This window comes from Salvelinus namaycush, chromosome 1 (genome assembly GCF_016432855.1).
Source record: "Salvelinus namaycush isolate Seneca chromosome 1, SaNama_1.0, whole genome shotgun sequence".
Lineage (NCBI taxonomy): Eukaryota > Metazoa > Chordata > Actinopteri > Salmoniformes > Salmonidae > Salvelinus > Salvelinus namaycush.
In genome coordinates, this window is record NC_052307.1 from 58596588 (window position 1) to 58623333 (window position 26746).

Sequence of the window (26746 nt, forward strand, 5' to 3'; positions counted from 1 at the left end):
GCACATTCACAGACTTAAAAGCTGAACTAACCCTGCAACCTGGACTCAAGGGTAGACGTAACATAGTAAATTAAAATCAGGGTCACTCAAATTAGTATATGTTTCAAATTACCATTTCTATATGTTACGAATTACAATTTGTGTGATATTTTATGAATTACAATTTGTTCAATATGTTACAAATTTGAATGATATTGTAACGACCCTGGGTTTATAAGCGCGGAAATCGACTCTGCCGCTGGAGCATGCTTTTGCGGCACAGTCGATAGCGCGCCGGACCTCGGGCTAGAAGGTCGAGGGTTCGAGACCTGCTCCTTGCCTGTTTCATTACATTAGTGTCAGAAGTGATCGGACCTTGCATCCACGACAGTGCGTGTGCTTGACCGGTGAGCACGATCCTGTAAGACGTAGAGTCGCGAGGACGCGCTCTTTGAAAGAAGAGGGTAGTGTAACAACCCTGGGTTTATAAGCGCGGAAATTGACTCTGCCGCACGAGCATGCTTTTGGGGCACAGTCGATAGCACGCCGGACTTCGGGCTAGAAGGTCGAGGGTTCGAGACCTGCCCCCTGCCTGTTTCATTACAATATGTTACAAATTCCAATTTGTTTTGGCTAACGTTAGCTAGGTGGCTAACACTAACGTTCGCTAGGTGGCTAACAGTAACGTTAGCTAGGTGGCTAACATTAGCTAGGTTAGGGGTTAAGGGTTAGGGCAAGGGTTAGCTAACATGCTAAGTAGTTGCAAAGTCACAAAAAAGTAGTAAGTAGTTACAAAGTTATACACCCGACCAACAACCCTCCTTTAGTTTTTGCCTTAAGTAGCCTTCTGTCTTGTGTAACCATACCGAAACTATACTATTTTGAGTGTACTATGTCACGTCTAGTCTATGAGACCGGGGCTGCACTCTCTGTTTCCAGCACACGATTACACCTGCGACACAAAACAGCCTAGCAATGAATTGTTCTCTCAATAAAAATAATAAATAAATACATATTATGACTTTATAGTATGTGTTATATGGTCACAAAGGAGAAGGAAATTGGCACAAGAAAGAGTTAAGGATGAGATTTGGCATTCCAATAAATCACCCCAAAATAAACTTATGCTGGGCACAAGTCGAAGGAACCTCTGTGCCTCGCTGATGGCCCATCGCGCCGAGGAACAGCAATTCACAACACCCATCGCTTGGAACAATATTTACATGTCTTATTATGATTTACAAAGACCAGCAAATGAAAACAAACTCACTCTCTCAACCTCAACCTGTAGGCCAGAATAAGAACCTATACCCCACAAAATCTGAATAAATGATTGGCAAACATCACTTATTTACCTAACACTCCATGATCATTTTTATAATTCAATTTTAATTCGAAAACGTTATATTTCTTTTGTCTTACCTTCTCTCAATCATGTGCGTGTTCCCTATGAAGGTGGGAGAACGGTTTGAATAGTGTGGAAAAACAAAGTGGGTTTGCAGGACTCTCCAGTTTAATGTTTTACTACCTTGTTTCCTTCCAGTAATTCTGTTGGTCAACAAGACTCCAGTCCACTGAACAATCTAATGAATGAATATTTATGAGGACATAAATCAAATAACAAAGAGGTCCGTTTTAAATATATATACCTTTCGTTTTTGGTGTAGCCTAATTGTTTTATGATCTGGGTAACAAAAAATATGGAATAGTTGTATTTCATTTTTTTATTAAAAAAATTCAAATGTAAACATAACAAAATTATTAAAAGGAAGTGCAAATCAACTGTATTTAAAGCAAAACATTAAATTCACATGACAAATATAACTTATTATTGCTTTCTTCATTCACATCTGGACTGAAGGTAAGGACAATAGAATAATGTATTTTTTCAAAACCTGGCCTAACCCCCATTACACATTATTCATGTTCTCAGTATCATGGCCAAAGTACGAACCTGCGTACCCAGTTTCAAGTAAAAATGACTCCAGGTGATAGAATGCAGTGAAATCACTCATAGTGCTTACATTTCCATTGCTTTTCAGGACAGTGTACCATAATCTAATATTTCATGAGGGCTATATACAACACTACCAACACTATATGGAGTAGAACCAAACACACTGTCCCCCATTATCAAGGCAATCTTACAACTCATGGTTTAAAATAACAAGCCTTGGTGGATTTAATATACATACACATAAGGCAGACAAAAAAAATTAAACCTCATGCAGATCATTAACATGAACATGTCTGTTGTGTTTAATTAATATAATAAAATATATCATTTCTGTACAGCTCTATCAGTCCTTGGGGTTAGTGATAAAAACACACAGCGTCTGGTCTTGAAGGCCTAAGAGAAAACAGCAGTCCAGATACTGTACTCTCAGAGGACCGAGAGGTCATGGCAGGACTTGGACTTCTGTCTGAAGGCCATCTTCTTGTTCTTCCGGGCCACCATACGGCCCAGGAAACGCTTGGCCTTCTTGCCAATGCTCTCGCGTCGTTTGCAGTTGGCCATACGGCGAGCATTCTCCTCCTTGCTGTCTTTGCGCAGTCGGATCTGCCGGACGATGCCCTCGAACAGGTCCCTGACGTTGTGGTGGAGATTGGCTGAGGTCTCGATGAACTTGCAGTCAAACACCACAGCGCAGGCGCTGCCCTCTGCAAAAAAAAAGAGGGGAGGCGCAGGTGAGAATCTATAGTGTTCCCTGGGGACAGTGACTTCACCCTCACCATTATGCCTTTGCATAACACCTTGATACTAGCTTTAACATTCTAAAATAAGTAGCACTATGCAAATACAGAGATGCCTTGGACAGAAGAGATCACCGTCACTTACCATCCACAGAGACTTCTCTGGACCGCACCAGGTCGCTCTTATTGCCCACAAGGATGATGGGAATGTTTTCAGACTGGCGAGCTCTGCGTAGCTGGATGCGTAGCTCTGACGCCTTCTCAAAGCTGGACTTGTCTGTCACTGAGTAGACGATGATGTAGGCGTCACCTATCCTCATGCACTGTTCCTTCAGCCACTGACTGTTATCCTGTAGGCGAAGAGAAATAGAATTAGATTAGCTACATTGCTTGTCTAATCAAAAGCTACAGGTGCTCAAATAAACATTATTATAGTGATATATGATATTATACACCAGCATTAGAGCACTACACATTACATCAAATGATATGCTATGACTAAGACCAATTTTACTGAGGGTCAAACTGAAATTGCATAATTTGCATTATATGCCTCACCTGTTCCCAAATGTCGTACAACAAGATGGACGCCTCCTCCTCGTCCACCTCGATCGATCTGTCATATGTGTTTCCTGAAACAAAAGCAAGCAGACAGATAAATACTCCTGGCCAAAATTCTATAAACCCACTATCGAGTGTGATGTCTCACTCACTATTGCCCATTTATATTGCCCATTTCATGATGCCTTTAGCTTATTAACCTATATCAGCTTATTAACCTATATCTGTGATGGGTACTACTGTGCATTACTGTCTCCTTCCCTCAGTCATTGATTTTCATATCTCCCATCCACTATCTCTGTGGCTGTATATGTCAACAGCAGTACTTTTGATATATGTGGCGCCTTACTGACTGGATGGAAATAGCAATAATCAATGTACTTCAACTTGTGTGCCAAGATGATATCGAAACCAATCCTATATTTACTTAGTTTGGAGCCTATGTACATTAGCTCTAATGGGGTGCTGAGAACAGCCACAGTCAAACAGTTATTTTCTTTGTTTAAAAAAAGTATTGCTTTTTGGTGCATTCTCAATGCTATATAAACTTCAACACCATCATCTTCAGTAACCGTCATCAGACACACACCTGTCTCGTCGCAGTCGTGACCATCCTCGACTCCACCGAAAATTCGTGCCAGGCTAGACTTGCCGACACCCTGCTCGCCGAGGAGAACCACCTTGTACACATGTCCCTCCGAGTCGCTGCCGGAGGAGATAACGGAATCGGACGAGTCCGATACACAGCTGTCTCGGTGAGGCTCACCGGGGGTGTAGGACGTGCAGCGCATGAGGTTGGACAGCTCTCCAGTTTGCACCTTGCGCATCTCGCGGTCGTCCACTGGCATGCTTCTTCTGTGCAGGTTCTGCAGGTGCATGGGAAACGGCATGCTCCCTCTCCTTTTGTCCATGTTCCGCAATTTGTCACCTTTGTTCAAAGTCATGATTTTTTTGTCTGTGAAATAGATGCGCTCTTTAGTAAGATTCTGCTGTTAACATGAAAAGCAACTAGCTCTGACAAAGAATGCATTTCTCATCACTACGCCTAGATGTTGATTTAAAAAAAATCCTTTATTAGGCCACAGTTTATATGAACTTTTGTGTCATATTTATTTGAACAAATTAATTTAAGACAATCATGTGCCTGTATCCTATAATATTAATTACGGTTTGATGGAGCATTGAGCAATGTTAACATTTAAGTTGAACTCAAATTATTTGAAACAGCCATAGCCTAATTAATGTATTATCACGACTGCAAAATCATTCAATTCCATAAGCAAACTTACATTTGATGTGCGTCTGCTGTATTCCAAAATCCTGAATCAGACAATCCACTTGTGATCTATCCTTTCGTTAGCGTGGTCACTCAGTGAAGGGAAGTTTCTGTTTGATCCAGTGAACGGTACGGATCCCCATATTTATCTAGTTGCCGAGCGAGTTACGTCACCATGAGGTTTGCCTCTGAGAGTCACGTCTCTTCTCATTATAGTGGTACGTAACATCATGCCAGGAAGGGAGGAGAGGAAGTGAGGAGCGCTCCACAAAAACGTGATTGGAAATGATGCGCGGGCGGGCAGAGGGATTCTCCCTTCCTGCAATGCAATGCCATCATGCCAGTGATGTAATTATTTTGCAGAGTAATTCGGCCATTTACTCTCAATAAGTTATAGCCTACCTGCGTTGAAGGGGTAGGCTAACTAGCATAGTTTTAACACCAGTTGGCCCAGAGCCATGGAGAGTTGACCTGACACGGCCTCCGTGCTTTGTGATGGCGCGCGCCACAATGTATATGGACAGGTGAGGTGTTCCCAGCCATTCGCAAGGTTTACCATAGTCAATCAATACTTTTAAATAACACGATTTGTTTGTAATTGATAAATGATCTGACACAAATTGTCAGTGGATTAGCCAAGAGCATCTGAGACGTCAAGCATTTCCAATAGATGCTTCTCAGCATTTCGGCCCATAGGTCGCGTAGCCTTGGTGACACGAGTTGTGAATGAGGCTAATGTGAAAAAAAGTGGCTGTTCACCACAGAAATAGGACACATTATTACTTAAAACGACGCCTAGACATATCACTGGGGCCACATGTATCCCAAAGGACTCAGCAGGCGACAGGAAAGAAAGACCATGAAAGAAAACCATTGCGATCCAAAATAATGATGATTTCACCTGCATCAGTCTGATTGAGGTTAGTTAACCTAGTCTGTAGTCGCCATCTGTTGGTGGTTATGTGAAATGCACAATGTTATAGTAGGCTGCTGGGACTGCAAGGTCTGTCTTTTACAATTCTGCTTCCTGAGAAGGAGAGAAGACCAGTGACAAACGAAGTATTACTAGCTTACTTCATTATTATCTCTGGCAAGTTGGCAAGCCTCATTCCCCATGATTGGAGACAATGCTCAATGCATAAAGTCATTGGGTGGTGTATTGGTGGACAGACTAATGTTAAACGCCTTCTCAAGTGACATTAACTGTCACACAGTTCCCAAAGGTTTTCAGTTGAATAGCACAATGTTTCCAAAAACATGTATTGGTCAGATCTTTCCATTGATTGATGTTTTTCTTTGTTGTCAGGGCTTCTTTTGGTGCTCTATGAAACGTGTTTGACTCACTGGATTGCTCTGACTCAGTGGTAGCTTGTACTTTTTATCTTCTGTCTCCATCACTCACATACACATGCAGAACAGTGGAGATGGAGATGTTTTTCTCCATTCTTATAAACAAAGTCCACATTAAGCTACCAGCTGTTTTGTCCTCAGTGACTCACACGTTATACTGGGTTGCTCCTGTAGTTTCATAAGTATAACATTTTAAACATTGAATAATAGATCAGTCAGTGTTTACGTAGCCTACAGAAGCCTGCTGAGTGGTCTGAGTGGTGTTCACTGATTGTGGGCTATATAAGTATGAACACCTCAGCGGGAGAACCCAGGGTGTAGGCTGTTGTTATTTACAGAAATAGATTTGCATATTTCCGTTAGGAAACGCATACTCTGTGAAAGTGCGCGTGTGCAATATCACAATTCGCCTTTGCACTCCTACAACACAATTCGCCTTTGCACTCCTAAACCACGCACTCCTAAATACCACATCTTAGTCCACTCTGCTCGAAACAGGAAACAGATTCTAGTTTTGGGAACAGAAATCTGTATTGAGATCAAATGTTTCATCGATGAGAAAATTCTCGGCCAAAATCCATCTCGTTCCATCTTCTCCCACGGCCAGCACTGGGTTTACCCTACCACCATATTTGGTAGTGAGTAGAAACGCCAAGCGGATTCTTCACATTTATACATCCGGTGAAATATCTGTCTCATTGTTCTATCTGCGCTACAACGGTGGATATTGCGCGTATGCCTGCCGCTAACTCTAGCAGGATTGTAAACTGCGCGTCCATGTCGCACGTGGCTGGCTAGTCCAACGCCGAACTCTTCATTGAAACAATGCTGAAACTTCAAACAATGGGCAAGTCGTGGTACATTTTAATTTGTGCTGAAATCGAAATTAAAATAAGCTATCTTGCAAATTCAGCAGGCTATCGTGTGAAATAGACGTTTAGAAGTGTTGTCTTTATTTTATTACTTTGGTGTGGTTATCAATGCACTAGCACATTTTTTCCCTCTCCTATGATAAAATAATTGTATTAAGTTGTACAAAAGTTTTACCTTGCGTGAAGTTTCAAATGCATTTGTCATTACTAAATGTGTAATGTCACCGGTATTTTAACGTTACTATGTTTTAGCACACAAAAAGAGCGCAATCTTTGTGAGAGTGGGGGAATCTGATGTAATTGGTCCTCAACTTGTGGCACAGACACTTCATTCATGATACATATAGTTAGCTCTGAGTTAGCCTGCCCTGGAACAGGTTAGCTCTGAAGATTTCAGTGACATTTACATTTACCTGGCTAAAAGGAGAGCCACTTTATTGGTATCGGTTGTCACAAGTTGAACTCAAGAGTTGACCAAAGTTACCTGCTAACTCCTCAAATTACATTCCTAGTATAAGACTCTGCAGCCTGGCTCTGGATTTTTCAGGTATTTACTTTAAAAAATAAATGCTAAAATGGTAATAACACAATAATAACCTATGTCACAAGGAAAAGTCTTATGTACTTAAATGTTCCATAGGGAATGAAGAGGAGTAAGTAAGTAGTCATGCAAGGACTAGTCAGCTCCACTGAGACATGAGCTGTGTTCGAATACCCAAACTAACATACTGTATGCTACATACTACATACTATATACTATTAGTTCATTTTAGTATACTATAAACGAACAGTATGCTTTCAGTTGAGCGTACTAGCTCTTCGCCTGTCTACTGGAAGTTGATGCTGTTGCTATGCAAACTCTTGCTAGCTAGTTAGCTTAACAAATTACTAGTTAGACATTTTACGACTTGGGGTGTGTTCTTAAATTCAATGTGGAGTGCCAGAGTGCGCTCCTAATTTGAGAGCATTGTCAGATCGTCTGTGTAAATTCAGAGCGTTTCGCTCTCGGCGTGCACACTGGGCGCTCAGGCCGAAGAGTAGGGTTCATTTGAGCATTCTGACCTTACAACGGCAGTCATGCACCCAAGCTAACGTTGGCTAGCTTGCTAGCTACTTCCAGAAGCAAATGAGACCACGCTCACCATTTTACTCACCCTAGCAGAGCTGGTTAGGAAGTTTTCATGTTATCCAGAGCGTTGGTGACAGTAACTGTGCTGCTGGCAACAATTTAATTACACTTTTTTGCAGACATTTACTGACACTGGCCATATTCAACGGGTGTTGAGCGCTGGTATATTCATTATTCTGCGCTCTGGTACACTCAGACGGAGTGCTCTGAAATCGGAGTAGATAGCCAGAGCGAATTTTATGAAAGCACTCGAATGTTCATTTCCTGAAGAATTGCATTATGGGCCCTACAGTACAAAAATAGTGTCCTCTGCGTGTATACTTCATATTTTGGCGAATTTAGTACGACATCCGGGAACTTTTGGCATACTAACTATATCCATACTATGACCAATAAGCATACTACATATTCAATTCACGTCACAAATAGTACGGTTAGTGCGGTTAGTATGAGTATTCGAACACAGCTATGCTGTGTATAAGATATCGTCATGTTGCTTTTGTACAATGCTACTCAACCAATGCTGCTTGGATAGGCTACCACAGTCATCTCCAATGCAACTAGGAGACTACTTCAGATCAGGCAGATTGTATCTACAGGAGTCTGAAACAACTCTTCTCTGGTCCCCAATCTGAGACACCACATGTTAGCTGACAATGCATTGGCAATGGTAACCTTCAAATTCAACACCTTAGCCCACCACACTGACCCCCTCCTGACCTCTGATGACCCTTCACACAAACACAAAGAGTTGTTTCAGGTGAACACAAACTAGTGAACTTCTATATGGGTAAATGACTTCAGACAAATTGCTTTGTTGTGTGTATCGGTAACAGCATAGATTTGGTGCTATATTGGTGGAAGGCACTGACAACCCTCAGGGAATTGCAGATGGTCTTTAAATGGGCAAAATGGAACAGCATTGGAAAAGTGTTCTGTTACATTTAGAAGAAACCGTATCACTCATCCATTTTTAATGCACAGCAATGGCAGCAGATTCGAGTGGTAACTGAGAGAAGTCTCCGGGCATAATAACTCCAGAATATTTCAACAACTTCATTTAATTTAGCTTTGTTTCAAACAAACTATATCACACATTTTATTAATCATAGTAGGCTAGTTCTAAATTAACTACTGCATGTATCTCTAAATAACGTAGCATGCAATGTTAAAAGGTATGGTGTACTTTATCCTCAGTGTAACATCTTAAAAGAAGAATAGTTTATTGCCATTGTTTACAGAAAACAGAAATGTGTCTTGTTTTACGTTTCAATTGTCAGGAGATGGCGTCTAGGATCGCTCCCCACCAGATTTTCCCTTTCGACCTGGGATTCAAACCTGCAACCCTTGAGGTTGCTGCTGCCTGAAAAAGGCTACCTGACAAAACCGAACCAGAGACCATTAGATCTTCAGTCTAACGCCCTACTGCGCCAAGGATATCACTCATTAGACAAGGTTTTTCCACCAGGAATGAACAAGTGTTGCGAATTCGGGGGATATTTTCTACCAAGAATGAACATACTCGCCGATGCCGACCCTGTATCGAATCCCGACACTGCTGCTGTATTTAGACTTGAATGTTTGTTTTTTTGCTTTCTTTTCCTACTGTGAAAATCTGACAGTAGAAAAGCATTGGGCTTCTTCTGACAATTCTCGCGACTCTTACCCCGTAAATCTGTCATCATCATCCATAACTTTTTAATATGAAAACCTGTTTATTTTCGTCAAACTGCTCTCCCTCGTCAGGATTCAAACTTGTTAAAGGGTAAATGTGTTAAGCCCTATCACCACAGGAGTTCACTCTTGTTTATCTTAATTAAGAGAAAGGGCTTAATCTATACATTTAAGATAATTTTCACACCGAAAACTTAATGTTAGAGAAATTGTTTTGAATGTAAATCAAGGAAGTAATTGAAGCCGTGACAATGACAAATATACTCAAATTGTTTGAAATCAGTGCACATAGCACACAAAAATATGAACGCAACATGTCAAATGTTGGTCCCATGTTTCATGAGCTGAAATAAAACCCAGAATGTCCATTTTCACAAAAAGTGTATTTCTCTCAAATGTTGTGTACAAATTTGTTTACATACCTGTTAGTGAGCATTTCTCCTTTGCCAAGATAATCCATCCACTTGACAAGTGTGACATATCAAGAAGCTGATTAAACAGCATGATCATTACACCTTGTGCAGTGCACCTTGTGCTGGGGACAATAAAAAAGCCACTCTAAAATGTGCAGTTTTGTCAGACAACACAATACCACAGATGTCTCAAGTTTAGGGAGCATGCAATTGGCATACTGACTGCAGGAATGTCCACCAGAGCTGTCGAAAATTAAATGTTAATTTCTCTACCATAAGTCGCCTGCAACGTCGTTTTAGAGAATTTGGCAGTACGTCCAACCGGCCTCACAACTGCAGACCATGTCTAACCACGCCAGCCCAGGACCTCCACATCCGGGTTCTACACCTGCAGGATCGTCTGAGACCAGCCACCCGTACAGCTTATGAAAACATGGGTTTCCACAACCGAAGAAATTCCGCACAAATTTTCAGAAACCATCTCAGGGAAGCTCATCTTTGTGCTCATCGTCCTCCCAAGGGTCTTGACCTGACTGCAGTTCGGCATTGTTACCGACTTCAGCGGGAAAATGCTCACCTTCGACACACAGCGTGTATCGCAGCGTGTGGGCAAGGGGTTTGCGGATGTCAACGTTGTGAACAGAGTGCCCCATAGTGACGGTGGTGGTTATGGTATGGGCAGGCAGGCATAAACTATGGACAACTAACACAATTGTATTTTATCGATGACAATTTGAATGCATAGAGATAACGTGACAAGATCCTGCGGCCCATTGTCGTGCCATTCATCCGCCGCCATCACCTCATGTTTCAGCATGATAATTCAGGGTCCCATGTCGCAAGAATCTGTACACCATTCCTGGAAGCTGAAAATGGCCCAGGTCTTCCATGGCCTGCATACTCACCAGACATGTCCCCATTTAGCATGTATGGGATGCTCTGGATCAATGTGTACGGCAACGTGTTACAGTTCCGCCAATATCCAGCAACTTCACACAGCCATTAAAGAGGAGTGGGACAACATTCCACAGGCCACAGCCTGATCAACTCTATGCGAAGGAGATGTGTCGCTCTGCATGAGACAAATGGTGGTCACCCCAGATACTGACTGGTTTTCAGAACCATGCTCCTACCTTTTCTTTAAAGGTATCTGTGACCAACAGATGCACATCTGTATTCTTAGTCATGTGAAATCCATAAATTAGGGCCCAAAGAATTTAATTAAATTGACTGATTTCCTTGTAACTCAGTAAAATCTTTGAAATTGTTGTTAAAGGTATCTGTGACCAACAGATGCACATCTGTATTCTTAGTCATGTGAAATCCATAAATTAGGGCCCAATGAATTTATTTCAATTGACTGATTTCCTTGTAACTCAGTAAAATCTTTGAAATTGTTGCATGTTGCGTTTATGTTTTTATTCAGTGTAGTTTATACAACGGAGCATTCAAAGACTGACATGAATAGATCAAAATCTAATTAGAGCATTCAGATAAGGTATTTTGTGAGTTAATTAATATGAAGGAGAGAATACTGTTGAGTAATAAATACATCAAAAATTATGCTGTATAAGCTTCAAAAATAGTAATATAGTAAAAATAAACACCACAGAGGGACAAATTGGAATTCTTAACATATCATACGTTTAGCAATATCTTAACATGTTCACTTTGCTAATTTGTAATGTATAATATGTTTTGGAAATTCTTAACATCATACAAATTGTAATTCATATCATATGAAATGGATGATGGACATTCCCAAATAATACATACAATATGAAGTGTAACATATCATATTAAATGGAGTATCTTCGATATACATACAGAATAATATGAAATGCTCTGACTACAGGTTGGGTCACAGAGAAAGAATGGAGGAGTTGAGGAGAGGATATTTTGTCCAACCGATATTTTCCCTTTCAACCTGTGTTTCAAACCTGCAACTCTCCGTTTTCCAGGCCAAATGTAGAAGAACTCTGGCAAAATTGATTTGCTGCCGAAACCCGGGATCGAACCAGGGACATTCAGATCTTCAGTCTAACGCTCTCCCAACTGAGCTATTTCGGCCACCCTGCATAAATACACCCAAAACACCAATAAGGTGACCCAAAACACTTTCTCATTATTTTTCTAAGGTGTGTGGTTGACAATGCTTCCACCTGCTGGTCCCCTGACAAACTCACACATACTTTTAGTTTGAATTTTTGTTCAAATTTGGCTAACCTTTTACTGACGACAGGTACGAAAATGAGCCTCAGTTGATCGGGAGTCTTCTTGCTAACAGACACAGGCTCTCAATGTGTAGTGGAACTTCTAGAACTACTCAGATAAAATGACCTGTTATTTCATCCGCTGTCCATGACTAAGTGGTAGTGAACACATCAAATTTGCACTTACCCTTCAGGATGACGCAATATTAATGTGGTCTAACTGACCCATTCATTCTTTATAATTGATATATTATATAAGTTATAGTATTGCTCACAAACACAATTTTAACACATTCTTTGAAAATAAAGTTCTGCTTTTATTTTGTTGAATCATAACTATGTAGGTATCATTTCTATTGCATAAAGGCTTTTAATGTAACATTTTTAATTTGTGTTTTTCCTTCGCAGAATTGTCCACACTTAAAATTACATAGCAGAGGATGGTTTCGATCCATCGACCTCTGGGTTATGGGCCCAGCACGCTTCCGCTGCGCCACTCTGCTATCTGGTGATTGGTGGAAGTCAGTTGTGAAAGACAAATTGGAATTCGTAACATATCATACGTTTAGTAAAATCTTAACATATTGTACATTTTGCTCATTCGTAATGTATAGTACGTTTTGGAAATTCGTAACATCATACGAATTGTAATTCATAACATCTCATACGAAATGGATGATGGACATTCCCAAATAATACATACAATATGAAACGTAACATATCATACTAAATGGAGTATCTTCGATATACATACAGAATAATATGAAATGCTCTGACTACAGGTTGGGTCACAGAGAAAGAATGGAGGAGTTGAGGAGAGGATATTTTGTCCAACCGATATTTTCCCTTTCAACCTGTGTTTCAAACCTGCAACTCTCCGTTTTCCAGGCCAAATGTAGAAGAACTCTGGCAAAATTGATTTGCTGCCGAAACCCGGGATCGAACCAGGGACATTCAGATCTTCAGTCTAACGCTCTCCCAACTGAGCTATTTCGGCCACCCTGCATAAATACACCCAAAACACCAATAAGGTGACCCAAAACACTTTCTCATTATTTTTCTAAGGTGTGTGGTTGACAATGCTTCCACCTGCTGGTCCCCTGACAAACTCACACATACTTTTAGTTTGAATTTTTGTTCAAATTTGGCTAACCTTTTACTGACGACAGGTACGAAAATGAGCCTCAGTTGATCGGGAGTCTTCTTGCTAACAGACACAGGCTCTCAATGTGTAGTGGAACTTCTAGAACTACTCAGATAAAATGACCTGTTATTTCATCCGCTGTCCATGACTAAGTGGTAGTGAACACATCAAATTTGCACTTACCCTTCAGGATGACGCAATATTAATGTGGTCTAACTGACCCATTCATTCTTTATAATTGATATATTATATAAGTTATAGTATTGCTCACAAACACAATTTTAACACATTCTTTGAAAATAAAGTTCTGCTTTTATTTTGTTGAATCATAACTATGTAGGTATCATTTCTATTGCATAAAGGCTTTTAATGTAACATTTTTAATTTGTGTTTTTCCTTCGCAGAATTGTCCACACTTAAAATTACATAGCAGAGGATGGTTTCGATCCATCGACCTCTGGGTTATGGGCCCAGCACGCTTCCGCTGCGCCACTCTGCTATCTGGTGATTGGTGGAAGTCAGTTGTGAAAGACAAATTGGAATTCGTAACATATCATACGTTTAGTAAAATCTTAACATATTGTACATTTTGCTCATTCGTAATGTATAGTACGTTTTGGAAATTCGTAACATCATACGAATTGTAATTCATAACATCTCATACGAAATGGATGATGGACATTCCCAAATAATACATACAATATGAAACGTAACATATCATACTAAATGGAGTATCTTCGATATACATACAGAATAATATGAAATGCTCTGACTACAGGTTGGGTCACAGAGAAAGAATGGAGGAGTTGAGGAGAGGATATTTTGTCCAACCGATATTTTCCCTTTCAACCTGTGTTTCAAACCTGCAACTCTCCGTTTTCCAGGCCAAATGTAGAAGAACTCTGGCAAAATTGATTTGCTGCCGAAACCCGGGATCGAACCAGGGACATTCAGATCTTCAGTCTAACGCTCTCCCAACTGAGCTATTTCGGCCAACCTGCATAAATACACCCAAAACACCAATAAGGTGACCCAAAACACTTTCTCATTATTTTTCTAAGGTGTGTGGTTGACAATGCTTCCACCTGCTGGTCCCCTGACAAACTCACACATACTTTTAGTTTGAATTTTTGTTCAAATTTGGCTAACCTTTTACTGACGACAGGTACGAAAATGAGCCTCAGTTGATCGGGAGTCTTCTTGCTAACAGACACAGGCTCTCAATGTGTAGTGGAACTTCTAGAACTACTCAGATAAAATGACCTGTTATTTCATCCGCTGTCCATGACTAAGTGGTAGTGAACACATCAAATTTGCACTTACCCTTCAGGATGACGCAATATTAATGTGGTCTAACTGACCCATTCATTCTTTATAATTGATATATTATATAAGTTATAGTATTGCTCACAAACACAATTTTAACACATTCTTTGAAAATAAAGTTCTGCTTTTATTTTGTTGAATCATAACTATGTAGGTATCATTTCTATTGCATAAAGGCTTTTAATGTAACATTTTTAATTTGTGTTTTTCCTTCGCAGAATTGTCCACACTTAAAATTACATAGCAGAGGATGGTTTCGATCCATCGACCTCTGGGTTATGGGCCCAGCACGCTTCCGCTGCGCCACTCTGCTATCTGGTGATTGGTGGAAGTCAGTTGTGAAAGACAAATTGGAATTCGTAACATATCATACGTTTAGTAAAATCTTAACATATTGTACATTTTGCTCATTCGTAATGTATAGTACGTTTTGGAAATTCGTAACATCATACGAATTGTAATTCATAACATCTCATACGAAATGGATGATGGACATTCCCAAATAATACATACAATATGAAACGTAACATATCATACTAAATGGAGTATCTTCGATATACATACAGAATAATATGAAATGCTCTGACTACAGGTTGGGTCACAGAGAAAGAATGGAGGAGTTGAGGAGAGGATATTTTGTCCAACCGATATTTTCCCTTTCAACCTGTGTTTCAAACCTGCAACTCTCCGTTTTCCAGGCCAAATGTAGAAGAACTCTGGCAAAATTGATTTGCTGCCGAAACCCGGGATCGAACCAGGGACATTCAGATCTTCAGTCTACGCTCTCCCAACTGAGCTATTTCGGCCACCCTGCATAAATACACCCAAAACACCAATAAGGTGACCCAAAACACTTTCTCATTATTTTTCTAAGGTGTGTGGTTGACAATGCTTCCACCTGCTGGTCCCCTGACAAACTCACACATACTTTTAGTTTGAATTTTTGTTCAAATTTGGCTAACCTTTTACTGACGACAGGTACGAAAATGAGCCTCAGTTGATCGGGAGTCTTCTTGCTAACAGACACAGGCTCTCAATGTGTAGTGGAACTTCTAGAACTACTCAGATAAAATGACCTGTTATTTCATCCGCTGTCCATGACTAAGTGGTAGTGAACACATCAAATTTGCACTTACCCTTCAGGATGACGCAATATTAATGTGGTCTAACTGACCCATTCATTCTTTATAATTGATATATTATATAAGTTATAGTATTGCTCACAAACACAATTTTAACACATTCTTTGAAAATAAAGTTCTGCTTTTATTTTGTTGAATCATAACTATGTAGGTATCATTTCTATTGCATAAAGGCTTTTAATGTAACATTTTTAATTTGTGTTTTTCCTTCGCAGAATTGTCCACACTTAAAATTACATAGCAGAGGATGGTTTCGATCCATCGACCTCTGGGTTATGGGCCCAGCACGCTTCCGCTGCGCCACTCTGCTATCTGGTGATTGGTGGAAGTCAGTTGTGAAAGACAAATTGGAATTCGTAACATATCATACGTTTAGTAAAATCTTAACATATTGTACATTTTGCTCATTCGTAATGTATAGTACGTTTTGGAAATTCGTAACATCATACGAATTGTAATTCATAACATCTCATACGAAATGGATGATGGACATTCCCAAATAATACATACAATATGAAACGTAACATATCATACTAAATGGAGTATCTTCGATATACATACAGAATAATATGAAATGCTCTGACTACAGGTTGGGTCACAGAGAAAGAATGGAGGAGTTGAGGAGAGGATATTTTGTCCAACCGATATTTTCCCTTTCAACCTGTGTTTCAAACCTGCAACTCTCCGTTTTCCAGGCCAAATGTAGAAGAACTCTGGCAAAATTGATTTGCTGCCGAAACCCGGGATCGAACCAGGGACATTCAGATCTTCAGTCTAATGCTCTCCCAACTGAGCTATTTCGGCCAACCTGCATAAATACACCCAAAACACCAATAAGGTGACCCAAAACACTTTCTCATTATTTTTCTAAGGTGTGTGGTTGACAATGCTTCCACCTGCTGGTCCCCTGACAAACTCACACATACTTTTAGTTTGAATTTTTGTTCAAATTTGGCTAACCTTTTACTGACGACAGGTACGAAAATGAGCCTCAGTTGATCGGGAGTCTTCTTGCTAACAGACACAGGCTCTCAATGTGTAGTGGAACTTCTAGAACTACTCAGATAAAATGACCTGTTATTTCATCCGCTGTCCATGACTAAGTGGTAGTGAACACATCAAATTTGCACTTACCCTTCAGGATGACGCAATATTAATGTGGTCTAACTGACCCATTCATTCTTTATAATTGATATATTATATAAGTTATAGTATTGCTCACAAACACAATTTTAACACATTCTTTGAAAATAAAGTTCTGCTTTTATTTTGTTGAATCATAACTATGTAGGTATCATTTCTATTGCATAAAGGCTTTTAATGTAACATTTTTAATTTGTGTTTTCCCTTCGCAGAATTGTCCACACTTAAAATTACATAGCAGAGGATGGTTTCGATCCATCGACCTCTGGGTTATGGGCCCAGCACGCTTCCGCTGCGCCACTCTGCTATCTGGTGATTGGTGGAAGTCAGTTGTGAAAGACAAATTGGAATTCGTAACATATCATACGTTTAGTAAAATCTTAACATATTGTACATTTTGCTCATTCGTAATGTATAGTACGTTTTGGAAATTCGTAACATCATACGAATTGTAATTCATAACATCTCATACGAAATGGATGATGGACATTCCCAAATAATACATACAATATGAAACGTAACATATCATACTAAATGGAGTATCTTCGATATACATACAGAATAATATGAAATGCTCTGACTACAGGTTGGGTCACAGAGAAAGAATGGAGGAGTTGAGGAGAGGATATTTTGTCCAACCGATATTTTCCCTTTCAACCTGTGTTTCAAACCTGCAACTCTCCGTTTTCCAGGCCAAATGTAGAAGAACTCTGGCAAAATTGATTCGCTGCCGAAACCCGGGATCGAACCAGGGACATTCAGATCTTCAGTCTAACGCTCTCCCAACTGAGCTATTTCGGCCAACCTGCATAAATACACCCAAAACACCAATAAGGTGACCCAAAACACTTTCTCATTATTTTTCTAAGGTGTGTGGTTGACAATGCTTCCACCTGCTGGTCCCCTGACAAACTCACACATACTTTTAGTTTGAATTTTTGTTCAAATTTGGCTAACCTTTTACTGACGACAGGTACGAAAATGAGCCTCAGTTGATCGGGAGTCTTCTTGCTAACAGACACAGGCTCTCAATGTGTAGTGGAACTTCTAGAACTACTCAGATAAAATGACCTGTTATTTCATCCGCTGTCCATGACTAAGTGGTAGTGAACACATCAAATTTGCACTTACCCTTCAGGATGACGCAATATTAATGTGGTCTAACTGACCCATTCATTCTTTATAATTGATATATTATATAAGTTATAGTATTGCTCACAAACACAATTTTAACACATTCTTTGAAAATAAAGTTCTGCTTTTATTTTGTTGAATCATAACTATGTAGGTATCTTTCTATTGCATAAAGGCTTTTAATGTAACATTTTTAATTTGTGTTTTCCCTTCGCAGAATTGTCCACACTTAAAATTACATAGCAGAGGATGGTTTCGATCCATCGACCTCTGGGTTATGGGCCCAGCACGCTTCAGCTGCGCCACTCTGCTATCTGGTGAATAGTGGAAGTCAGTTGTGAAAGACAAATTGGAATTCGTAACATATCATACGTTTAGTAAAATCTTAACGTATTGTACATTTTGCTCATTCATAATGTATAGTACGTTTTGGAAATTTGTAACATCATACGAATTGTAATTCATAACATCTCATACGAAATGGATGATGGACATTCCCAAATAATACATACAATATGAAACGTAAATATCATACTAAATGGAGTATCTTCGATATACATACAGAATAATATGAAATGCTCTGACTACAGGTTGGGTCACAGAGAAAGAATGGAGGAGTTGAGGAGAGGATATTTTGTCCAACCGATATTTTCCCGTTCAACCTGTGTTTCAAACCTGCAACTCTCCGTTTTCCAGGCCAAATGTAGAAGAACTCTGGCAAAATTGATTTGCTGCCGAAACCCGGGATCGAACCAGGGACATTCAGATCTTCAGTCTAACGCTCTCCCAACTGAGCTATTTCGGCTGCCCTGCATAAATACACCCAAAACACCAATAAGGTGACCCAAAACACTTTCTCATTATTTTCTAAGGTGTGTGGTTGACAATGCTTCCACCTGCTGGTCCCCTGACAAACTCACACATACTTTTAGTTTGAATTTTTGTTCAAATTAGGCTAACCTTTTACTGACGACAGGTACGAAAATGAGCCTCAGTTGATCGGGAGTCTTCTTGCTAACAGACACAGGCTCTCAATGTGTAGTGGAACTTCTAGAACTACTCAGATAAAATGACCTGTTATTTCATCCGCTGTCCATGAGTAAGTGGTAGTGAACACATCAAATTTGCACTTACCCTTCAGGATGACGCAATATTAATGTGGTCTAACTGACCCATTCATTCTTTATAATTGATATATTATATAAGTTATAGTATTGCTCACAAACACAATTTTAACACATTCTTTGAAAATAAAGTTCTGCTTTTATTTTGTTGAATCATAACTATGTATTTACCCAGAGACTCTGGTATCATTTCTATTGCATAAAGGCTTTTAATGTAACATTTTTAATTTGTTCTTTTCCTTGTCCACACTTAAAATTACATAGCAGAGGATGGTTTCGATCCATCAACCCCTGGGTCATGGACCGAAACTCCCGTACGGGCTCCGGAGAGACGAAGGTCGAAAGCCATGCGTCCTCCGAAGCACAACCCAACCAAGCCGCACCGGGATCCCCCCCATCAAAAAAGCTGACTAGCATAGCCTAATCTAAAGCCACAGGGATATCATATAATAAAATGTTCATGAAATCACAAGTCCAAGACACCAAATGAAAGATATACATCTTGTGAATCCAGCCATCATTTCTGATTTTTAAAATGTTTTACAGGGAAGACACAATATGTATTTCTATTAGCTAACCACCATAGCAAAAGACACAACTTTTTTTTCCACCATTTTTTTCCTGCATAGGTAGCTATCACAAATTCGACCAAATAAAGATATAAATAGTCACTAACCAAGAAAACTTCATCAGATGATAGTCTGATAACATATTTATTGTATAGCATATGTTTAGTTCGAAAAATTTGCATATTTCAGGTATAAATCATAGTTTTACATTGCAGCCACCATCACAACTCTCACCAAAGCAACTAGAATAACTACAGAGAGCAACGTGAATTACCTAAATACCAGTGGCGTGCCGTGGGCCTGGGGCCTGGGCCTTCAGTGAGGTACTACACAGTCCCACCCGAATTAATCCACCTCATTATGATGCCATGGCTCTAGACACTATACATTTAGACAGAACACAGTATAACCAGGTGTTGCGTCACCTTGAAATTGACAAATTGACATGTTTACCCAAAAACATGACACAATCAATGAGTCTTTTCAATATTTCCCTTCACCTTTTCATTGTGCAGCTCCGTTGCCCTGCGCACTTGTTCTTTGAGCTGTAGATCCACTCCGGTGTCCCCAAAAGTTTTCAAAAGCACCATTGCTTGTTAGTGCCCAGCCGTACTTTGGTGTCTCGTTGCTGCCTTGGTTAGACAACTCAAGTTTGCAAAGCCAGTGTGGCTCCAAACACCAAATCGATCACTTTTACATTTGCAAATAATAGGCATTCCCAGCAGTACAGTTTGCAGTGCTTCTCGGAGCCAAGGAGCCTGTGAGCCATTGACAGCGCTCGTAGTTGAAACTTTGAAAGTGGCGAGCGAACGAAGCCGGGCGACCTCTCCTTACAATGTCTAACTTTTCTTGAAAAGTTCGTCTTGAGAATGGCGTTATAATTATATCCTCGACCAAATCGATATCTTCTCCTCCTTCCGCCATTGTGGGTTGAAAAAACAGCTTAGTAGTACGCGAATTAATTTGTTTATCAAATTCAGTTTCCTAGATCTCCATAGGACCTGCCTCTCAATATTGGTAATCCAATCAAAAGACGTGCACGCACTACGCCTGCTAGCTGGCTCCTGTGTAACACTGGAGCCAGCCAGAAGGCGTACAATAGCCAACTCTAAAGCTGATTGGTTGACACTAAATTTTCATTTCCATTCACTATAAGCTACAAGCGCCCGCACTGTTGATTCTGAAGGCCTGAGGGCAGATTTTAGACCCCTGGCAACACATGATGGCTGAATATGATTGAATAAAAGATCTAACATAAAGACCAGCCCTCCAAATCTCAACCTGGGGCTGGAAGCAGTGCAACCAAGAGGAAAGCTATGAAATGAAGAGTATAACTCTTACTCTGGGGAATAATTTAATACATATTTGTGGGAAAATATATTTAAAAAAAAATTATATTCTGATGATGTTTAGGCCAGCAGAGAAGGCCTTGCAGGCCCTGACGGCCCACCACTGCTAAATACTCATCATAAAACATTTATGAAAAATACACAGCGTACAGCAAATGAAAGACATAGATCTTGTGAATCCAGCCAATATTTCAGATTCTTTAAGTGTTTTGCAGCGAAAACACAATTTAGCATTATATTAGCTTACTACAATAGCCAACCACACAGCAGCATTGATTCATGCACGTTAGCGATAGCGAATAAACCAGCAAAAGATATTACATTTTTCACTAACTTTCTCAAAACTTTATCAGATGACAGTCCTATAACATCATATTACACAATACATATATTGTTTGTTCGAAAATATGCATATTTAGCGGCACAAATCGTGGTTATACAATGAGAATAGTAGCCAAGCTGCAAAGAAAATGTCGGGAGAAATCTTGGGAGAGGCACCTAATCTAATCAATAACTAATCATAAACTTGACTAAAAAATACAGGTTGGACAGCAAATGAAAGATACATTAGTTCTTAATGCAACCGCTGTGTTAGATTTTTAAAATTAACGTTACTACGACATACAGCGTGCGTTAAAGCGAGGCCGCACCGAAATTAATGGCGGAATAGTAGTTTTACATTTTTCAACAGAACAACGAATTAACATCATAAATAGTTCTTACTTTTTGATGAGCTTGCTGACATCTAGGGGAAGGCGTATGCAGTGCATGTCGACCAATAGAATACATGCAAATTAATAAACTGACCCTGGAACAGAGTGCCTGATTTCAGATTTCTCACTTCCTGACAGGAAGTTTGCTCCAACTTGAGTTCTGTTTTACTCAGATAAGTGAGAAAAAAACAACTCAAATGATCATTCACGTATTTTATTGTATTTTTAAAAGAAAATGCAATATGGTGTATTCAGTTGACTTTAGTATACTTGTTTTGTACAATCAGTGTAATATCATTGTGAATACTTGTTCTTTCCTTGACAGACTGACCAAGTAAATCCAGGTGAAAGCTATGATCCCTTATTGAGAAGACAAAATATTGAAGTGCCTTTAAACAGGGTGCCAGGTGCACGGGTGTGAGTGTCAAGAACTGCAACTCTGTTTCCCATGTGTTTTAAGAATGCAAGTGTATACATGTCATATTGCAATGAGAACATAGCATTTTACAGACATATGACTCTATGAGGAAATGTGCCATAAGGGATGGATGCAGATTAACACAAATATTCTTTACTTAGCTTATAACCAATGATGTTGCACTACCCAAAGGTTATCTAACTTCGCTCTCAAAATGTTGGTGTGTTAAACCAATATACAATGAAGGGTGGCTTGCACACCAAATGTACAACTTCCTCTTTCGTTATCGGCTTTTCAGCAGGCAAGGGAATAAACTAACACAAGACAGACTGACTGCAGTTAATGCACTTTTACTGCAGTTTCTAAACTGCTGTGATGACAATTTTGGGGATTCCATGACCAGACATGGCTTGTTAAAAAATATGGTTTTCTTGCAGTGTATAGAGCTTCAAGGCAGAACAAGTGTTTGTACATGTTTATAAAAAAATATATATCTTGATATTGGAGCATTGAGATCCTTGGAAATATACTATTTAAACATTCTACACTCTTTATATGGCCTTTCAACCCCTATGCCCATTATTCGCATACACCTGTTACCATGGTCTTCAGCACAGCATATTTCTGATAAGCAAGACAATAATGCACTGACTTCTCACTGACTAGCCAAATAGAGCAGCTGTGCTATGATTTGGCTTTCACCTTCAGAAAATGTCCCTTTAAGTAGCCCACAGAACCCAAACAGATAAACCTACCTGTAGGAAAATATGCCGTGTCAATGTGATGCAGTGGTAGCCTACAAAATAATGACCGTAAGGTAATAAACATAATAGCATGGTAGTGTATGTATATATATATATGTATATATATGTATATATATATATATATATATATATATATACACGTGTGTGTATTTTAATCTATAGCAACACGTAGCCTATTAAAGGCCTATAATAGGCTCATCTATGAAGATGCGCTTATTATCGCCAATAGTCCTATATTGCGTAGCCTATTGGACGGTCAGTCGGCAATATAAGTTGCTCCCTGTTACAATGTTACCATTTGTATCAGCCCTTTCAAAATGCCCTAATTCTTCCTGACACCCCTCATGCAGGTACACTGGTTTTCAAAATGCAATATTCCCATCACTTTTGTTGATTTTATTCTCATTCCTCAAAATCATTATGCCTACTAAAGTTGTTCAGACCAATCCACTGCTCATAACCTACATTGGCAAAAGTTATGTTAACCCTTTGGAATTATCCTGATTTCTGCATAAAATGGTCATCAATTTTGATCTGACCTTCATCTAAGTCACAATAGACAGTGTGCTTCAACTAATAACACACAAACAATTATACGTTTGCATTTCTTTATTGAACACACCGTGTAAACATTCAGTGCAGGGTGGAAAAAGTATGTGAACCCTTGGATTTAATAACTGGTTGACCCTCCTTTGGAAACAATAACCTCAACCAAACGTTTTCTGTTATTGCGGATCTGACCTGCACAACGATCAGGAGGAATTTTGGACCAATCCTCTTTACAAAACTTCCAGTTCAGCAATATTCTTGTGACGTCTGATGTGAACCGCTCTCTTGAGGTCATGCCACCATCTCAATCGGGTTGAGGTCAGGACTGACTGGGCCACTCCATAAGATGTATTTTCTTCTGAAGCCATTCTGTTGATTTAGTTTTTTGGACAGCAGTGTTTTCTCCCGTGGTGTTCTCCCATGAACTCCATTCTTGTTTAGTGTTTTACGTATCGTAGACTCGTCAACAGAGATGTTAGCATGTTCCAGAGATTTCTGTAAGTCTTTAGCTGACACTCTAGGATTCTTCACCTCATTGTGCTCTTGCAGTCATCATTGCAGGATGGCCACGCCTAGGGAGAGTAGCATCAGTGCTGAACTTTCTCCATTTATAGACAATTTGTCTTAATGTGGACTGATGAACATCAAGGCTTTTAGAATTTGTGTAACCCTTTCCAGCTTTATGCAAGTCAACATTTCTTAATCTTAGGTCTTCTGAGATCTCTTTTGTTCGAGGCATGGTTCACATCAGGCAATGCTCCTTGTGAATAGCAAACTCAAATTTTGTGAGTTGTGTAGGGCAGGGCAACTCTAACCAACATCTCCAATAATCTCATTCATTGGACTCCAGGTTAGCTGACTCCAATTAGCTTTTGGAGAAGTCATTAGCCTAGGAGTTCACACATTTGTCCAACCTACACTGAATTTTTAAATGATGTTTTCAATATAGACGAGAAATACAATTTGTGTTATTAGTTTAAGCACACTGTCTATTGTTGTGACTTAGATGAAGGTTAGATCAAGTTTAATCAATTTATGCAGAAATCCAGGTAATTCACAAAGGGTTCCCACTTTTCTTGGACTGTATATCAATCAGCTTTGCGCCAGGTGCCTCTTAGTAGGCTATAGTTTGAACTTTATAATGTAAAATGATATTTTTTTATACCATGAAAATATCAATTGACATCAATTCATTATGGTGGAACAACTATTAAATCATATGCTGCTATAAATAGTCATGCTACGTTATTTTTCTTCATCAGCCACTAAGCTTTAACAGGACACATGATGGTGTAGGATGCAGTGCAAATTAAACACAGCAGCAACAACAAAAAGTCCTCACTGTCAACTGCGTTTAATTTTTCAGCAAACTTAATTAACAAGTGTAAATATTTGTATGAACATAAGATTCAACAACTGAGACAAACTGAACAAGTTCCACAGACATCTGACTAAGAAATGTAATAATGTGTCCCTGACCAAAGGGGGATCAAAAGTAACAGTCAGTAGCTGGTCTGGCCACGTGCTGCATTAAGTACAGCAGTGCATCTCCTCCTCATGGACTGCACCGGATTTGCCAGTTCTTGCTGTGAGATGTTACCCCACTCTTCCACCAAGGCACCTGCAAGTTCCTGGACATTTCTGGGGGGAATGGCCCTAGCCCTCACTCTCCGATCCAACAGGTCCCATACGTGCTCAATGGGATTGAGATCCTGGCTCTCACCTCAGAACACTGACATTCCTGTCTTGCAGGGAATTATGCTTGTTCTGTGCATTATGGCTGGTGGCATTGTCATGCTGGAGGGTCAAGTCAGGATGAGCCTGCAGGAAAGGTACCACATGAGGGAGGAGGATGTCTTCCCTTTAATGCACAGCGTTGAGATTGCCTGCAATGACAACAAGCTCAGTCCGATGATGCTGTGACAAACCGCCCCGGACCTTGACGGACCCTACCAAATCGATCCCACTCCAGAGTACAGGCCTCGCTGTAATGCTCATTCCTTCAACGATAAACGTGAATCTGACCATCACCCCTGGTGAGACAAAACCACGACTCGTCAGTGAAGAGCACTTTTTGCCAGTCCTGTCTGGTCCAGCGACGGTGGGTTTGTGCCCATAGGCGACGTTGTTGCCGGTGATGTCTGGTAAGGACCTTCCGTACAACAGGCCTACAAGCCCTCAGTCCAGCCTCTCTCAACCTGTTGCGCACAGTCTGAGCACTGATGGAGGGATTGTGCGTTCCTGGTGTAACTCGGGCAGTTGTTCTTGCCATCCTGTACCTGTCCCGCAGGTGCAATGTTTGCATGTACCCATCCAGTGCAGGTGTTACATGTGGTCTGCCACTGTGAGGACGATCAGCTGTCCGTCCTGTCTCCCCTGCAGCGCTGTCTTAGGCGTCTCACACTACGGACATTGCATTTTATTGCCCTGGCCACATCTGCAGTCCTCATGCCTCCTTGCAGCATGCCTAAGGCACTTTAACGCAGATGAGCAGGGACCATGGGCATCTTTCTTTTGGTGTTTTTCAGAGTCAGTAGAAAGGCCCCTTTAGTGTCCTAAGTTTTCATAACTGTGACCTTAATTGCCTGCCGTCTGTAAGCGTCTTAATGACTGTTCCACAGGTGCATGTGCATTAATTGTTTATGGTTCATTGAACAAGCAGGGAAACAGTGTTTAAACTCTTTACAATGAAGATCTGTGAAGTTATTTGGATTTTTATGAATTATTATACAGGGTCTTGAAAGGGATGTTTCTTTTTTTGCTGAGTTTATATGGGTTGGGCAACAGTACCTTCCACTCAATATCAGATTAGAAAGATGTTGTACTTACAATGTTGCAAGGGGTAGCAATAACTTACAACATGCTGCACCAACACTTTATTACATCAATAATACATTCATACTATGTAATCGATTGAAACACACACAGCTGTTATTGCTTAATTCATTGTCAAACGGTAGAGGTAGTGTTTCCTCTGTTTCACACTGAGGTAAAGCCCCTCAACCCTCTTCTGGAGATGCTCCGTCTGCCCTGTCTGAAGTGTGGCTGTCAAACAGGGCATATTACAAACATGACTCCACTGACATCAATGCAATTATGAAGTTGAGTCAGAGAAACATTCACTTTTCTACCTGTTGGATTCTGGCTTGAAATATACTAATTCCTATCATCATAATAGAAAGTATTGATTACTTTACAGGTATAAGAAAT

At 40.0% G+C, this 26746-nt stretch overlaps 1 protein-coding gene and 12 non-coding genes across 13 annotated transcripts; all 13 read right to left on the reverse strand.

The window, feature by feature from the left end:
* Positions 1 to 1688: 1688 nt before the first annotated feature.
* LOC120056003 (GTP-binding protein RAD-like) lies at positions 1689 to 4621 on the reverse strand. The gene is made up of 5 exons (XM_039004125.1): positions 4524 to 4621; positions 3824 to 4189; positions 3232 to 3305; positions 2819 to 3023; positions 1689 to 2640 (listed from the first exon to the last, which is right to left on the reverse strand). Exons 2-5 carry the CDS (start codon positions 4176 to 4178, stop codon positions 2363 to 2365), a joined length of 912 nt encoding a protein of 303 aa, XP_038860053.1. The 5' UTR covers positions 4179 to 4189; positions 4524 to 4621; the 3' UTR covers positions 1689 to 2362.
* Positions 4622 to 11945: 7324 nt separating this feature from the next.
* Positions 11946 to 12018, reverse strand: trnaf-gaa. Its single transcript has one exon. It is a non-coding gene; the product is annotated as a tRNA-Phe (tRNA).
* Positions 12019 to 12592: 574 nt separating this feature from the next.
* trnam-cau lies at positions 12593 to 12664 on the reverse strand. Its single transcript has one exon. It is a non-coding gene; the product is annotated as a tRNA-Met (tRNA).
* Positions 12665 to 13085: 421 nt separating this feature from the next.
* On the reverse strand, positions 13086 to 13158 carry trnaf-gaa. The gene has a single exon. It is a non-coding gene; the product is annotated as a tRNA-Phe (tRNA).
* A 574-nt stretch (positions 13159 to 13732) lies between these two features.
* On the reverse strand, positions 13733 to 13804 carry trnam-cau. The gene has a single exon. It is a non-coding gene; the product is annotated as a tRNA-Met (tRNA).
* A 421-nt stretch (positions 13805 to 14225) lies between these two features.
* trnaf-gaa lies at positions 14226 to 14298 on the reverse strand. Its single transcript has one exon. It is a non-coding gene; the product is annotated as a tRNA-Phe (tRNA).
* A 574-nt stretch (positions 14299 to 14872) lies between these two features.
* On the reverse strand, positions 14873 to 14944 carry trnam-cau. Its single transcript has one exon. It is a non-coding gene; the product is annotated as a tRNA-Met (tRNA).
* Positions 14945 to 15365: 421 nt separating this feature from the next.
* Positions 15366 to 15437, reverse strand: trnaf-gaa. The gene has a single exon. It is a non-coding gene; the product is annotated as a tRNA-Phe (tRNA).
* A 574-nt stretch (positions 15438 to 16011) lies between these two features.
* On the reverse strand, positions 16012 to 16083 carry trnam-cau. Its single transcript has one exon. It is a non-coding gene; the product is annotated as a tRNA-Met (tRNA).
* Positions 16084 to 16504: 421 nt separating this feature from the next.
* trnaf-gaa lies at positions 16505 to 16577 on the reverse strand. The gene has a single exon. It is a non-coding gene; the product is annotated as a tRNA-Phe (tRNA).
* Positions 16578 to 17151: 574 nt separating this feature from the next.
* On the reverse strand, positions 17152 to 17223 carry trnam-cau. Its single transcript has one exon. It is a non-coding gene; the product is annotated as a tRNA-Met (tRNA).
* A 421-nt stretch (positions 17224 to 17644) lies between these two features.
* Positions 17645 to 17717, reverse strand: trnaf-gaa. The gene has a single exon. It is a non-coding gene; the product is annotated as a tRNA-Phe (tRNA).
* Positions 17718 to 18782: 1065 nt separating this feature from the next.
* trnaf-gaa lies at positions 18783 to 18855 on the reverse strand. Its single transcript has one exon. It is a non-coding gene; the product is annotated as a tRNA-Phe (tRNA).
* Between the last annotated feature and the right edge of the window lie 7891 nt (positions 18856 to 26746).

Coding starts and splice junctions, on each gene's coding strand:
- LOC120056003 (XM_039004125.1), bottom strand. CDS start 4,178: ATGACTTTGAACAAAGGTGACAAATTGCGGAACATGGACAAAAGGAGA. Junction 3,024..3,231: donor TGTACGACATTTGGGAACAG/GTGAGGCATATA, acceptor CTTCGCCTACAG/GATAACAGTCAGTGGCTGAA. Junction 2,641..2,818: donor CAGAGAAGTCTCTGTGGATG/GTAAGTGACGGT, acceptor TTTTTTTTGCAG/AGGGCAGCGCCTGCGCTGTG.